The sequence below is a fragment of the Aethalodelphis obliquidens genome, unplaced genomic scaffold, assembly GCF_003676395.1.
Source record: "Aethalodelphis obliquidens isolate GAN/ISIS:26980383/991018 unplaced genomic scaffold, ASM367639v1 scaffold7, whole genome shotgun sequence".
Lineage (NCBI taxonomy): Eukaryota > Metazoa > Chordata > Mammalia > Artiodactyla > Delphinidae > Aethalodelphis > Aethalodelphis obliquidens.
This window is the reverse complement of record NW_020837951.1, coordinates 35,139,184-35,150,202: the sequence shown is the minus strand read 5'-3', so window position 1 is coordinate 35,150,202 and position 11,019 is coordinate 35,139,184. Positions and strand designations below refer to the sequence as shown.

Sequence of the window (11,019 nt, the reverse complement as noted above, 5' to 3'; positions counted from 1 at the left end):
CTATATATAGTCATCCTCTCAACAAGCTGTGAGGGAGGTATCACTATTGTCCCCATTTTACAGATGAGGAAACTGAGGCATGCAGAAGTTTAACAACTTGTCCTTAGTGGGTGGCAGAGCTGTGATTTAAACCCAGGCAGTCTGGCTCCTGAGCCTGAACTCCTCAACTCTTTCCTTCATGGTCTTGGTGCTTGGTAAATACCTAACATGGCCCAGGGCCCATGCAAATGTTGCTTGCTTAATAATCACAACAACCCTTAAAGGTAAGTTCTAATAACCCCATCTTGTAGCTGAAGAAACTGAGGCTTAGGAAGAGGATGTGAACCGACCAAGATCACACAGCTTGTTAAGTGGCAGAGCTGGGATTCAGACCCAGTCCACCTGACTGCAAACCCGGGGTCTGACCATGACCCCACGTCTCCAGCATCTTGGCCCTGGCCCTATGCATGACCTGCCTCCAGCCGGTCAGCAAGTGTTCAGCAAACTGGGTGGCCCACAACCAATCAAACTCCCTTTCACAACTGTGGGCTTCCTATGGGGAACTGCACCAAGTATTAAAGAGGTCATTCTGGGATTCATACCGCCCTCATCCAGGCTCCTCTGTATGCACAATAGGCCAGGCTCAGAGCTCAGTCTGTGTGACCAAAGACCCCTGCCTGGAACAGTGTGACCATGAAGAGACAGACCTAGAGAAGATGGTCAATGCACTCAGGCCCTGGGAATGGGGATGGTCCTTGACTGCAGCCCCCTCCCCCAGCGCAGTAGGCACCTTTATAGGCATCCACACACATTCACACAGGACTCTCTCCTGGATGCCCTTTTACCCAATGCAACCCCCAAGTCACGCCTGCCGGTCCTGATGCTCTGGGGCAGTGTGTACTCAGAGGTAGCAGGCCAAGGATACGAGCCTGGCACCAGCCCCAGAACCAGTCTCAGTTTCATTAAGGCTTGATATCACACACACACACACACAGGCACAAGGCGTACACGCGGAGCCCCAGTTACCCCCACACAGACACACCGTCAGTGCCACTCGCTCACTGCACAGCTGCAACCCCACACGCCCCCACTCTGCCCCCCCCCCCCCGCCCCCCCCGCTCCGGGCCCGGCCTTCCCGAGGACCCGCCCCCTTCCCAGACTGCTTCCGCCCGCGGGGTCCGGCTCAGTATCCGGCGTCTGGAAGGTGAATGAGGCCTGTGCGACTTATGAAGGTGTTTGTGACGCGCAGGATCCCCACCGAGGGCAGCGCCGCGCTCGCCCGGGCCGCAGAGTAAGAGCCCCGCGTCCCTGCACCGCTCCGCGCGCCGAGTCCCCGCCCTCCGGGCGCGAGTTCTGCGGGTGGCGTCGCGGGAAGGGGCTGGAGCCCCAGGCGCCGCTCCGGGACCTCGGGCACCCAGTACGCTGGCTGACTCAGCGTCTCCGGGCGGGTCGGGGTAGGCCTCCCGAGGCCCAGTTAGTTATTTTTGGTGGGGCGGACGGCGCGGTCCGTGGCGTCAGATCCGGGATCCTGCGCTTGGGCCTTGGCCGAACTTTCCAACCTGTGCCTGGCTAGGACGGTCTTGGAGTTTGGGGAAGCTTAGAGAAAGTTCTCTGGGGCCCAGCTTTCTCCAGGCCCGTTGCAGTGACGCTGGGACCCGCAGCTCCCCTGGCCCTTGCAGTGTGGGTGGGGGAAAGGGCTGGAGCCCTCCCCAGCCATGGCCCTGGGGAGAGGGAAGACGGCCCATGACACAAGGGACAGGCTGTTAATCTTTTACCCTCTGTGGTCACTTGGCCAGGTCAGGGACCTTAGCAGTCACTGGATTACCTGGTCCCTTTGGACAGTTGGCAGGGGGCCTCTGGTAGCATTTCTTAAATTGAACCCTGCAGGTCAGCCTTGCCAGGTGCTTCATATACGTAAACTCTTAATCCTTCAGTACTGTGAAGTCGGTACAGTAATTCCCACTTTACAGAGAAAACTGGGTCAGGTTAAGTGCCTTCCCCAATGACTGTGTGTGGCACAGCTGGGATGTGAACTTTTGCTCTGTCAGCTGCAGTCTGAGCCCTGCATTATGCAGGTTTGCACTGCCCATATCAGGCAGGGAGAAGGTGGAACCCAGCCTCAGAGACCAGTGCAAGGGGAAAATGAGATTTGTTCATTTCATTCAATGCAATAAAACCTTTGCTGAGGACTTGCCATGTACCAAGCATTGAGGGGGGAAGAGGGGAGCGCAAAAACAACAAGGGCACTAGTGGCAGCAGCTCACACTGCTATAGCGCTGTGCCACCATCAAAAGAGGGTGAAAGGAAGCCTGTGCCTGGGGCTTAGGCGTGGAGGTGCCGCAGCGGGGAATTCTGGGAAGTGCCCGCAGCTCTGTGTCTTGCGCATGTAGATGCTCCGTACGTGTTGGCTGCACAGAATTAAATGTCAAGGGCTGGGAGGTTGGGCAGCACCACGGGGAAACATGCCCCGTGCCCACCAGCCACCATGGAAGTGCCCCCTGAAACTCCTCCATGTTGAACTGCTTTGATCTTGTCCAAGTACAAAGTCAAGAACAAGAGTTTTTCATTTCATGGACTCATAGGAGAGGATGTGCAACTGGACAGGGAAATCAAGCCCCATCTGACTTCCCCCCACTGGCCTTCCCAACAATAGGCAGCCCAGGCCCAGGAGCTCACTACCTGTGAGGCCTCCTGTAGGGGTAAGAAAGCGCTTCCTTGTGTTGAGCTGAGAGCCGTCCCCGTGACTTTCTCCTTTCACTTTAGGCCCCTTTCAGTCCTTGTCAGAGAGCTGTGGTCTGTGACAGCCCTTCACCCTCAGGACAGTTCTGAGGCCACCCACGCCTGACCTTGACTCGCCTCAGCCAGCCCCAGGCAGCTTGAGGCCAGAGCAAGCAGAAGACAATGTTTCCCACTCTGAGAGGGGTCTGCAGGGGGCTGGAGGGGCTTTGGGGGCCTGGGGACACCTGCGGGGCTCCCGCACTTCTGAGCGGTCTTTCCTTTGCCTTCAGCTGTGAGGTGGAGCAGTGGGATTCCGATGAGCCCATCCCCAGCAAGGACCTGGAACGGGGCGTGGCCGGGGCCCATGGCCTGCTCTGCCTCCTCTCTGACCGCATAGACAAGAAGCTCCTGGATGCCGCAGGTGTGTGCACTGGGCAGGCCCGGGGAGGGTTCCAAGGGTGTCTTGGCCCTGGTGGACATATCAGCCTACTGCTGCTGGTTCCCGAGCAGGTCTTCAGTGACCTCTCTGAGCTCTGAGGGCATTCACTGCAGACCTGGGCCAGAGGGAGCAGTTGTGTGCAGTTCCATATGGCACACACTTTGCCCCTCTCTCCTGGTGGTGAGTCCCCAGAGGGAGGCCTTAGGAGGGCAAAGACCATGGTGTGGAGGAGAGCCAGGGCCTGGGGCCCTCGTCCAGCTCTGCTCAGCCTTGCTTTATGACCTTGAGCAGGGCCCTGCCTTTTCTGGACCTGTCTGTAGTATGTAGGAGGGCCTTGAATCCCACGAGAAAAGATACAAACAATGCTTTTTCTGCCCAACAGGAGCCAATCTCAAAGTCATCAGCACAATGTCCGTGGGTGTCGACCACTTGGCTTTGGATGAAATCAAGAAGCGGTAAATGCGGCTTGGGCTCTGGAAGCAGGGCCTGGAGTGAGGGGTGACTACCAGAGAGGGAAAAAGAGGAGCTGAGTATTTATTTCTTCATATTCTTTGACCATTCAGTGAAAACGTAAGGTAGCTGATGATAAAATCTGCTCATGTGTGCACACATCAGTTAAGGTAAGGCCGAGCAGTCAGAAGCAGTGGGTAACAATGTCCAGGTGACACCCTTTCACATTCATTCTTTTTTTTGACCCCCACAACAACCCCTTCAAGTAGAAAAGGCAAGTATTATTATTTCCCTCTTTAGATGAGGAAGTTCAGAAAAGTTAAGTAGTTACTGGCTCCAGACTTTGGACCCCGATCTTCCATCTTATATCCTTCTCAAAATGGGAGATAATCAAGATGGGAATGAGGGCTGGCCATTCCTGAGTGCTCACTTACAGCTCTGAGCTTCCTGACAGGCAGCGCAAAGAGGGAACAAAGCTGTATCACGGCTGGGAAGCAGTAGAAATTGGTGAAGGTGCTTGAGGCCAGCGTTACCGCCAAATCTTTGATTCGTAGTGGGATCCGTGTGGGCTACACCCCAGATGTCCTGACAGATGCCACAGCCGAACTCGCCGTCTCCCTGCTGCTCACCACCTGTCGCCGGTTGCCTGAGGCCATCGAGGAGGTGAAGAAGTGAGTGAACACTTGGCAGGGAAGTCGACTCTGCTCAGCAGCTAGTACTTGAGCACCCAGTGTCACCCTGGACCAGAGGTGATCCTGTCCCCGGCTGTGCCCCAACTAATGAGGGGGGACAGACTCAGGCACAATACTAAAATGCACAGCAGAGCTGAAATAAACAGGGTGAAATAAAAGGGAAATTGTGGGGGAGGACCGTGGATCAGGGAAGGCTGCGTGGAAGTGGTAGCTGGTGGGCGTCCTCCTGAGCCCTTAGAGGGCCCTGTGCACCATCATGTGGGAATCCAAAAGGCTCTGGAAACTGAAGGTTGTTTCATTTCGCTGCAGATACACCAATGTGCTTGATACGGGTGCCACCCCAGATGCTGTTGAGGGTGTTATGTAGAATACAGCATATGTACCTTAACACCTTCCTAAAATCTGAAAATTTAAAAATTCTGGCCTGAGGGTTTCAGATCAGAGATGTGGGTCTGTACATCCAGTGTTGGGAAAGGTACTCCAGATGCGGGGACTGGCTTGAGCAAAGGCCAGGAGGTGTGCAGATGCAGGCTCTCAGAGAATGTGTACTGGGAGAGGGGATTTGAGGTGGGGATGTGGCAGGGACAGAGGCTGCATGGGGCTGACTAGACACTCTCACCCTTCTGTCGAGGGAGTTGGTCCCTTCATTGGAGGTGACTCAAGACAGGCTCTATTCCCCTGTCCACCCAAGGCAACAGGGGTGGGCCTGTGGCTTCCCTGGAGCACTGAGAATACTGTTTTTGGAATCCTACATCCTGGGTTTGCAACCTGCTGCTCTTCCCTGGCTGTGTGACCTCACATAGATTGCCCTTTCTTGTCTCAGTTTTCCCGTCTGCAAAATGGGGGGAGAACCTATAAGGCCCCTTCCAGCCTTCGGACTCTGTGTCCCCAGTGGGTTTAAAGGAAGAGTCAGTCACGCTGCTTATCGGCAACACCCAGTGGCTGTAGGGGTAACGCATGCTCCTCTCAATCCTTGACTGGAGGGCTGGGCCTGTCCCTTGCACCATGGGGTCTGCGTAGCGGCCCTCATCTTTGCCTGAGACCAGAGCCTCTAACCCGTCCCTCTCTCTCCCTGCAGCGGCGGCTGGACCTCGTGGAAGCCCCTGTGGATGTGTGGCTACGGCCTCACACAGAGCACCGTTGGCATCATCGGGCTGGGGCGCATAGGTGAGGCTCCCATCTACCCAGATTGGCACCCTGGCTCTCACGTCTTGGTTTGAGTCTCTGGCACCCGTGTCCAGATGCTGACAATCCTTTGGAAAGAGTCACCGTACCTGGGTGCGATAGGGACACCTCTAGCGAGAAGACACAGCATCGTAAAACACAGGCCAAAAAATAAAATAAGGAGTTCCGTAAGAACTCATTAGGTGATAGAAGCAAGTTGTTAGAGCCAGGGTTCTTTATGATTATAGCTGCATACAGGACAGATGAAAGCGATGACGGCTGCAGGGTCGGGACTTTTAGGAGGGGTTTACTGTGGGAGAGCCCATGCTGCCCCAGGCCTGGGTTCTGGAAGACATCTGACTCCTAAAGCCTTAATTCCCAGCGGACAGAGCTTACCTGTGATGCTGAGGCGGGGCAGAACTACTTTTCTTCCAGTGGCCCCCAGCGCTGGAGAAGCCTGGCATAGGCCGGTGGCTCTCTGGCACCCTGCCTGGTGCAGAGGTGAGGGTGAGGACGGGAGGGTGCATAAATTGTCCGGCCAGCTAGCAGCCCTGCCTCACACACTAGAGGGCTGCTTGGAAGAAGCCAGCAGCTTTGGGACGTGCTCTGCGTCGGAAAATCCAGCTGCCCAAGCCTGTCCCGGCAGCAGTGTGTGTGCAAAGGGTCAGGGTCGGGGTGAGTTGGCAGTTGGGCAGCGCCACCAGAAAGTCGGGTGGGGTCTGTGGGTGCACCACCAGACGCAGAGGGTCCAGAAGGAGTAAGGGGACCGTGTGCTCAGACCTCTGCTGGGCTGCCAGATCCAGTGCTCAGGGAAGGCTAGCAGATGGCCCTCAAGATGGCCAGCACCGTGTGAGGACGGCACAAGTCAGTCACAGCCACACAGGAGCTGTGGTGCTGCCTTCAGATCCCTGAAGGACTATCAGACGGACCCCTGAGGGCAGTGTGGGCTGGCAGGGGGCTGGGTACAGTGTGGCAGGAGTGGTTAATGTTGGGAAGGGCCTCCCTATGCCCACCCTTCCCCCAGGGGCTCCCGCTCTCTGGAGCTGCTGGGCGCTGCCCTGCCCTCTGAGGGACTGGGAACAAGCGCTGACTCTGACTCCTTGCCTCCAGGCCAGGCCATTGCTCGGTGTCTGAAACCATTCGGTGTCCAGAGATTGCTTTACACAGGGCGCCAGCCCAGGCCTCAGGAAGCAGAGGAATTCCAGGCAGAGTTTGGTAAGTAAAACCTCGATTTCCACAGGAACCCCACCTGTGCTGGGCTGGATGGTTCTCCGTGTTTGCTGTAACGGCAGCACTTTGGGGCAGGCTGCAGGAGCTCCATGGTGTCTGCGGTGTGCCTTAGGTGTTGTCTGACCTCCCTGCCCCTGCACGCAGAGGCCCATTCAGGGAGCAAAGGGCCTCACCCAGGCCACACAGTGAGTACCCTCAATGCCAGAGGGACTCCAGGTCTCCTGTCTTGCAGGGTCTTTTATCACCATTGTCCATGTACAAACAGAGCAGCAGGGATGGTGACACATATAAGGAATTGCTGGGAACTTTGACGCAGTTTCCTTAATAAACGGGTGAGCGCTTACCCGCCAGCCTTGTGTCCGGGTGGATCCAGCTCCCTGGCAGGCGCACAGCGTGTCGAGCGGAGGGCAGGCTGGATTTCAGCCACTCCACCCCCTTGGCACATTGGGCCTTGAAGGTGGTGAAAGCCAGAGTGGTCCAGATCCCATTGTGTGACCTTGAATAAGCTCCTGCCCCTCTCTGGCCTCAGTTTCCCCACCTTTAGAGCAGGGGGCTGGCTGAATGATGTAACACACCAGGATCCCATGAGTGTCTGTTGACTTTGTGTGGTTATTAGAGTCCTCCAGGTAGAGACAAGACCTTCAGGAAGCATCTTGGGAGTTTCCATTATGGGCGGAGGGAGGAATGGTCAAGGTTCCCACCCTCTTGCTGTCCCTAACCTGGGACACAGCACCTGATGGAGCCCTGCCCTCCCCCAGTGTCCACCCATCAGCTGGCCGCTGAGTCTGATTTCATCGTCGTGGCCTGCTCCTTAACACCTGCAACCAGGGGGCTCTGCAACAAGGACTTCTTCCAGCAGATGAAGAAAACGGCCGTGTTTGTCAACATCAGCAGGTATCCTGGGTCACCAGGCAAGCCTAGAGAGGGGCTGTCCCTGTTGCTGTGACCTGAGGTTTTTCTTCCCCATGGGCTGTCAGTGAGACTCAGGCTGAGCTTACTGCCCTTGATAAACCAATCAACCAGACAACTCAGAAATACAGTAAAGGCCCCAGAGCATGTCCCAGGTGCTCAGAGCAGGGCCTGGCCTGTCTGGTTCCCAGCAGTACCCTTGGCCTTGCTCAGGAAGTGAAGGCACCGTGGCAGCAAGTTACCAGGTAACCCTGTACCTCTAACCACAAAGGGGTGGCCTTAATGTTCTTTACAGCCCTTTGGAGGCCGACCTTCATGGTGCTGAGCCTGGGTCTGTCTGTGTGAGTCAATGACAGCTTGAACCCTCATGCTCCTGGGCAGACAGACCCAAAACCCAGGTTGTCTTGGGTCCTCAAAATGTCCCCAGGGTGCCTTTAGGCCACTGAGCATGTAATGGGGGCAGACCTTCCCTCTCTGCCACTCCAACCTCTTCTTAGGTAGTGCCCTTTGAACCCACTTAAATCAATTTGGAGGCAAAGATGGGCAATGGGAGGGGACTCCAAGGGCTCATCCACCCCAGAGGTGCCTGTAGTTACTGACGTTTAGCTGCAAAGGGGGTGCCTTTGGGGTGGAGTGAACATGCAGGAACACAAGGCTCGCACTGATGCCAACAGTGTCGTTGCTTCCGTCACGTACCCAGTACTTCAGGGCACTGGGTTATTGCTGCACGAGTATCGTTGAGTGCACAATATGAAGTCTTTAGCAAACCAGACCTCTACTCCAGTGGTTCATTGATGGGAAGGATGTCTGCTCACTTGGATGGATGTAGTTGGGTGTATCCTCAGGTCTCTGCCTGCAGTTGGGCAGGTGCCTCACACTTGCTGCTGTGCTTGTCAGCCGGTGGTCGGGATCCCAACACACATGCAGGCTCTGGGTCCCGTTCATGTAGTGGTGCGTGTAAGTAAGCTTTGATCCTCCTAGCACTCCTGGGAGTTAGGTAGTATTCTCCCTATCATACAGAGGAGGACCCTGAGGCACAGAGAATTTGAGACACTTGCCCAAGGTCACACAGCTCGAAAGTGGCAGGCTGGGGTTCTCTGTATTACTGTACAAACTATAAGTAAGTATACTATAAGGCTTACTGCTTTGAAAGTTAGTGCCAAGTGCCAGGTTGATGGGAAAATTCATTCTCTGGGTGGTTCTGCCCTAAAGGCGACATGGGTAGAGGGAGCTTTGGGGCACCCACATCACTGTCATTCTCAGGGGAGAAGTGGTGGACCAGGACGACCTGTACCAGGCCCTGGCCAGTGGTCAGATTGCAGCTGCTGGACTGGATGTGACAACCCCAGAACCACTGCCTACAAACCACCCTCTCCTGACCCTGAAAAACTGCGGTAAGAACTGCGCTTTACCAGCAACACTTCACCCGGCCCTGGTTCCTTCCCGCCACGGCTTGTGAAGCCGGCTTGCAGTTCTCCCAACACTCGGGTTAAGCACTGTGCCCCCAGAGACACAAGCCACAGCCGCCAGAGGTGGGAGTTGCAGCTCCAAATGCCCTTTCTCAGGCTAAGTTTTAAGTCATACCCTTTTCCCTGTCCCCTAGCCCCCGGGGAGGTAGATGCGTCTGGCATCTCATCCCGTGACACCTTAGTGCAGTGGTTCTCAAACTTTTTTGTTCATCGGTCACCTGGAGGGACTGATCAAACACACAGTGCCCTCCCCCCATGCTTCTGCCTCAGGGATGAGGCCTGAGAATATGCTCCTAATGTCTCGCACGCTGCTGCTGCCCCTTGGCCGGGGAGCACTGTGAGAACCACTTACTTAGCATTCCTCTTTAGACTCCTCAGTTACCGTTAACAGTTCTTTATATTACGGTCTCTCTGTTCAGCTAGCTGACGTGGTTTCTGCCTCCAGACTAATATATAACTGAGTGGAAGGGGCCTCAGGTTGTCTGGGCCAGTCCCTGTCCTTTACTTACATTCTGGAAGGGAAAACCAAAGAGAAGGGCCGTAGCTGCCTTCCCCACAGTGAATGGTCCCATTATTGGAGTCCTTGGAAGCTCTACCATCCCCGCCCCTGTGCCCGTCTGAGAGGAACATTGGCTGTGATGGCCAGGCTGTTGCCCGGAGCTGGGAAATCTCCCATCCCCCCAAGCCCTGGGCCTTTAGCTCGGTGCCCTGGGTACTGCTTTTGAAAGGTGTGCTTTAGGGACGAGTGACCTCACTTGTTCTGCAGTGGGGCCAGAAGCAGCTGCGCTGTCCAGCCTTTCATCTAGTTATTTCGGGAGATCAGAAGCCCAGGGCGTCACCTAGTTTCACCATCTGATATTTGAAGGGCTGCGTCTAGACAGGCTCCAAGACTCCTTCTAGCCCTGACATTCTTGTGTTCAGGATATGTAATTCTTGTCACCCTTGCATCTGGGTTTCGGTAGCCCTGGGGAAATAGAGTGCTTAGTGAGAGGAGGGAAGGCAAATATTTTTATTGGCACATCCTAGCCATGAAAAAAGGGCCCGAGTTAAGGCTCCTGAATCACCCTCCTCATTTCCCTTTCTTCCTCTCCTTTCCAGTGATCCTGCCCCACATTGGCAGTGCCACCCATAGAACCCGAAACACCATGTCCTTGTTGGCAGCTAACAACTTGCTGGCTGGCCTGAGAGGGGAGCCGATGCCCAGTGAACTCAAGCTGTAGCCAGACGGGAGACACTGAGGCTAGGAGGCAAACGGCCCCGGGATTCTGTCAGATGTGCCCAGGCTTGATTGGACCCACAGGATGGGAGCCAAAGAAAAAAGTCTGATGTGTACTGATTCTATGGAGGGAAGACTGGTGCTCATGGATGTGCTCCCACTTTTGTGGTTGGAAGCATCTGAGCCCAAAGTGTATAATTCTATTAAATAATTCTCTGAGAGACCGCCTGGGCGTGTAACTGGGAGACGCTGAGGACAAGAGCATCTGCTTACATTTTCTAAATCGGCCTCTAGTGACCGCAGGTTCTGCTTCCCACCCCCATCCCCACGCATTTTAATTATTAGACCCTGTCCAAACCACCTTACCCCTCATTCTCTGCTAAAATGCCTTCAAGTGTCCCTCACTGAGGACAGAACAACCACAGCCCAGTGGTGACCGTGGCAACTGGACCTGCTCCCTAGACCATCGGACAAATTAAACACACATGGCAAAAAGAACTAGGTATGGTCACAATACTTATTTTTTGGTCAAGACTAATCAAGGTAGGTGGGTTTCTTAATTTTTATTTTAAAATTAGTTTCAGCACCTTCATATTTTGTCCCTCGTGTCCATCTCCTCACTCCTCAGGTGAATGCCCTTTTCTAATCACCTCAGTCCTCCTAAGGCCAGGCCACCAGCACTGCCAAAGCCCTGCTCCTGCTGAGGGACCTGGGCTCCAGTTCTTCCCCGCAGCTGAGCCATACTGGAGAGTG

At 55.1% G+C, this 11,019-nt stretch overlaps 1 protein-coding gene across 1 annotated transcript; it reads left to right on the top strand.

Annotated features, from left to right (window-relative positions):
* Nucleotides 1-1,136: 1,136 nt before the first annotated feature.
* Nucleotides 1,137-10,490, top strand: GRHPR (glyoxylate and hydroxypyruvate reductase). The gene is made up of 9 exons (XM_027105493.1): nucleotides 1,137-1,270; nucleotides 2,988-3,118; nucleotides 3,519-3,591; nucleotides 4,141-4,257; nucleotides 5,357-5,445; nucleotides 6,553-6,657; nucleotides 7,431-7,566; nucleotides 8,845-8,975; nucleotides 10,149-10,490. The coding sequence occupies exons 1-9, from the start codon at nucleotides 1,188-1,190 to the stop codon at nucleotides 10,268-10,270; spliced, it is 987 nt and encodes a 328-aa protein (XP_026961294.1). The 5' UTR covers nucleotides 1,137-1,187; the 3' UTR covers nucleotides 10,271-10,490.
* Nucleotides 10,491-11,019: the final 529 nt, after the last annotated feature.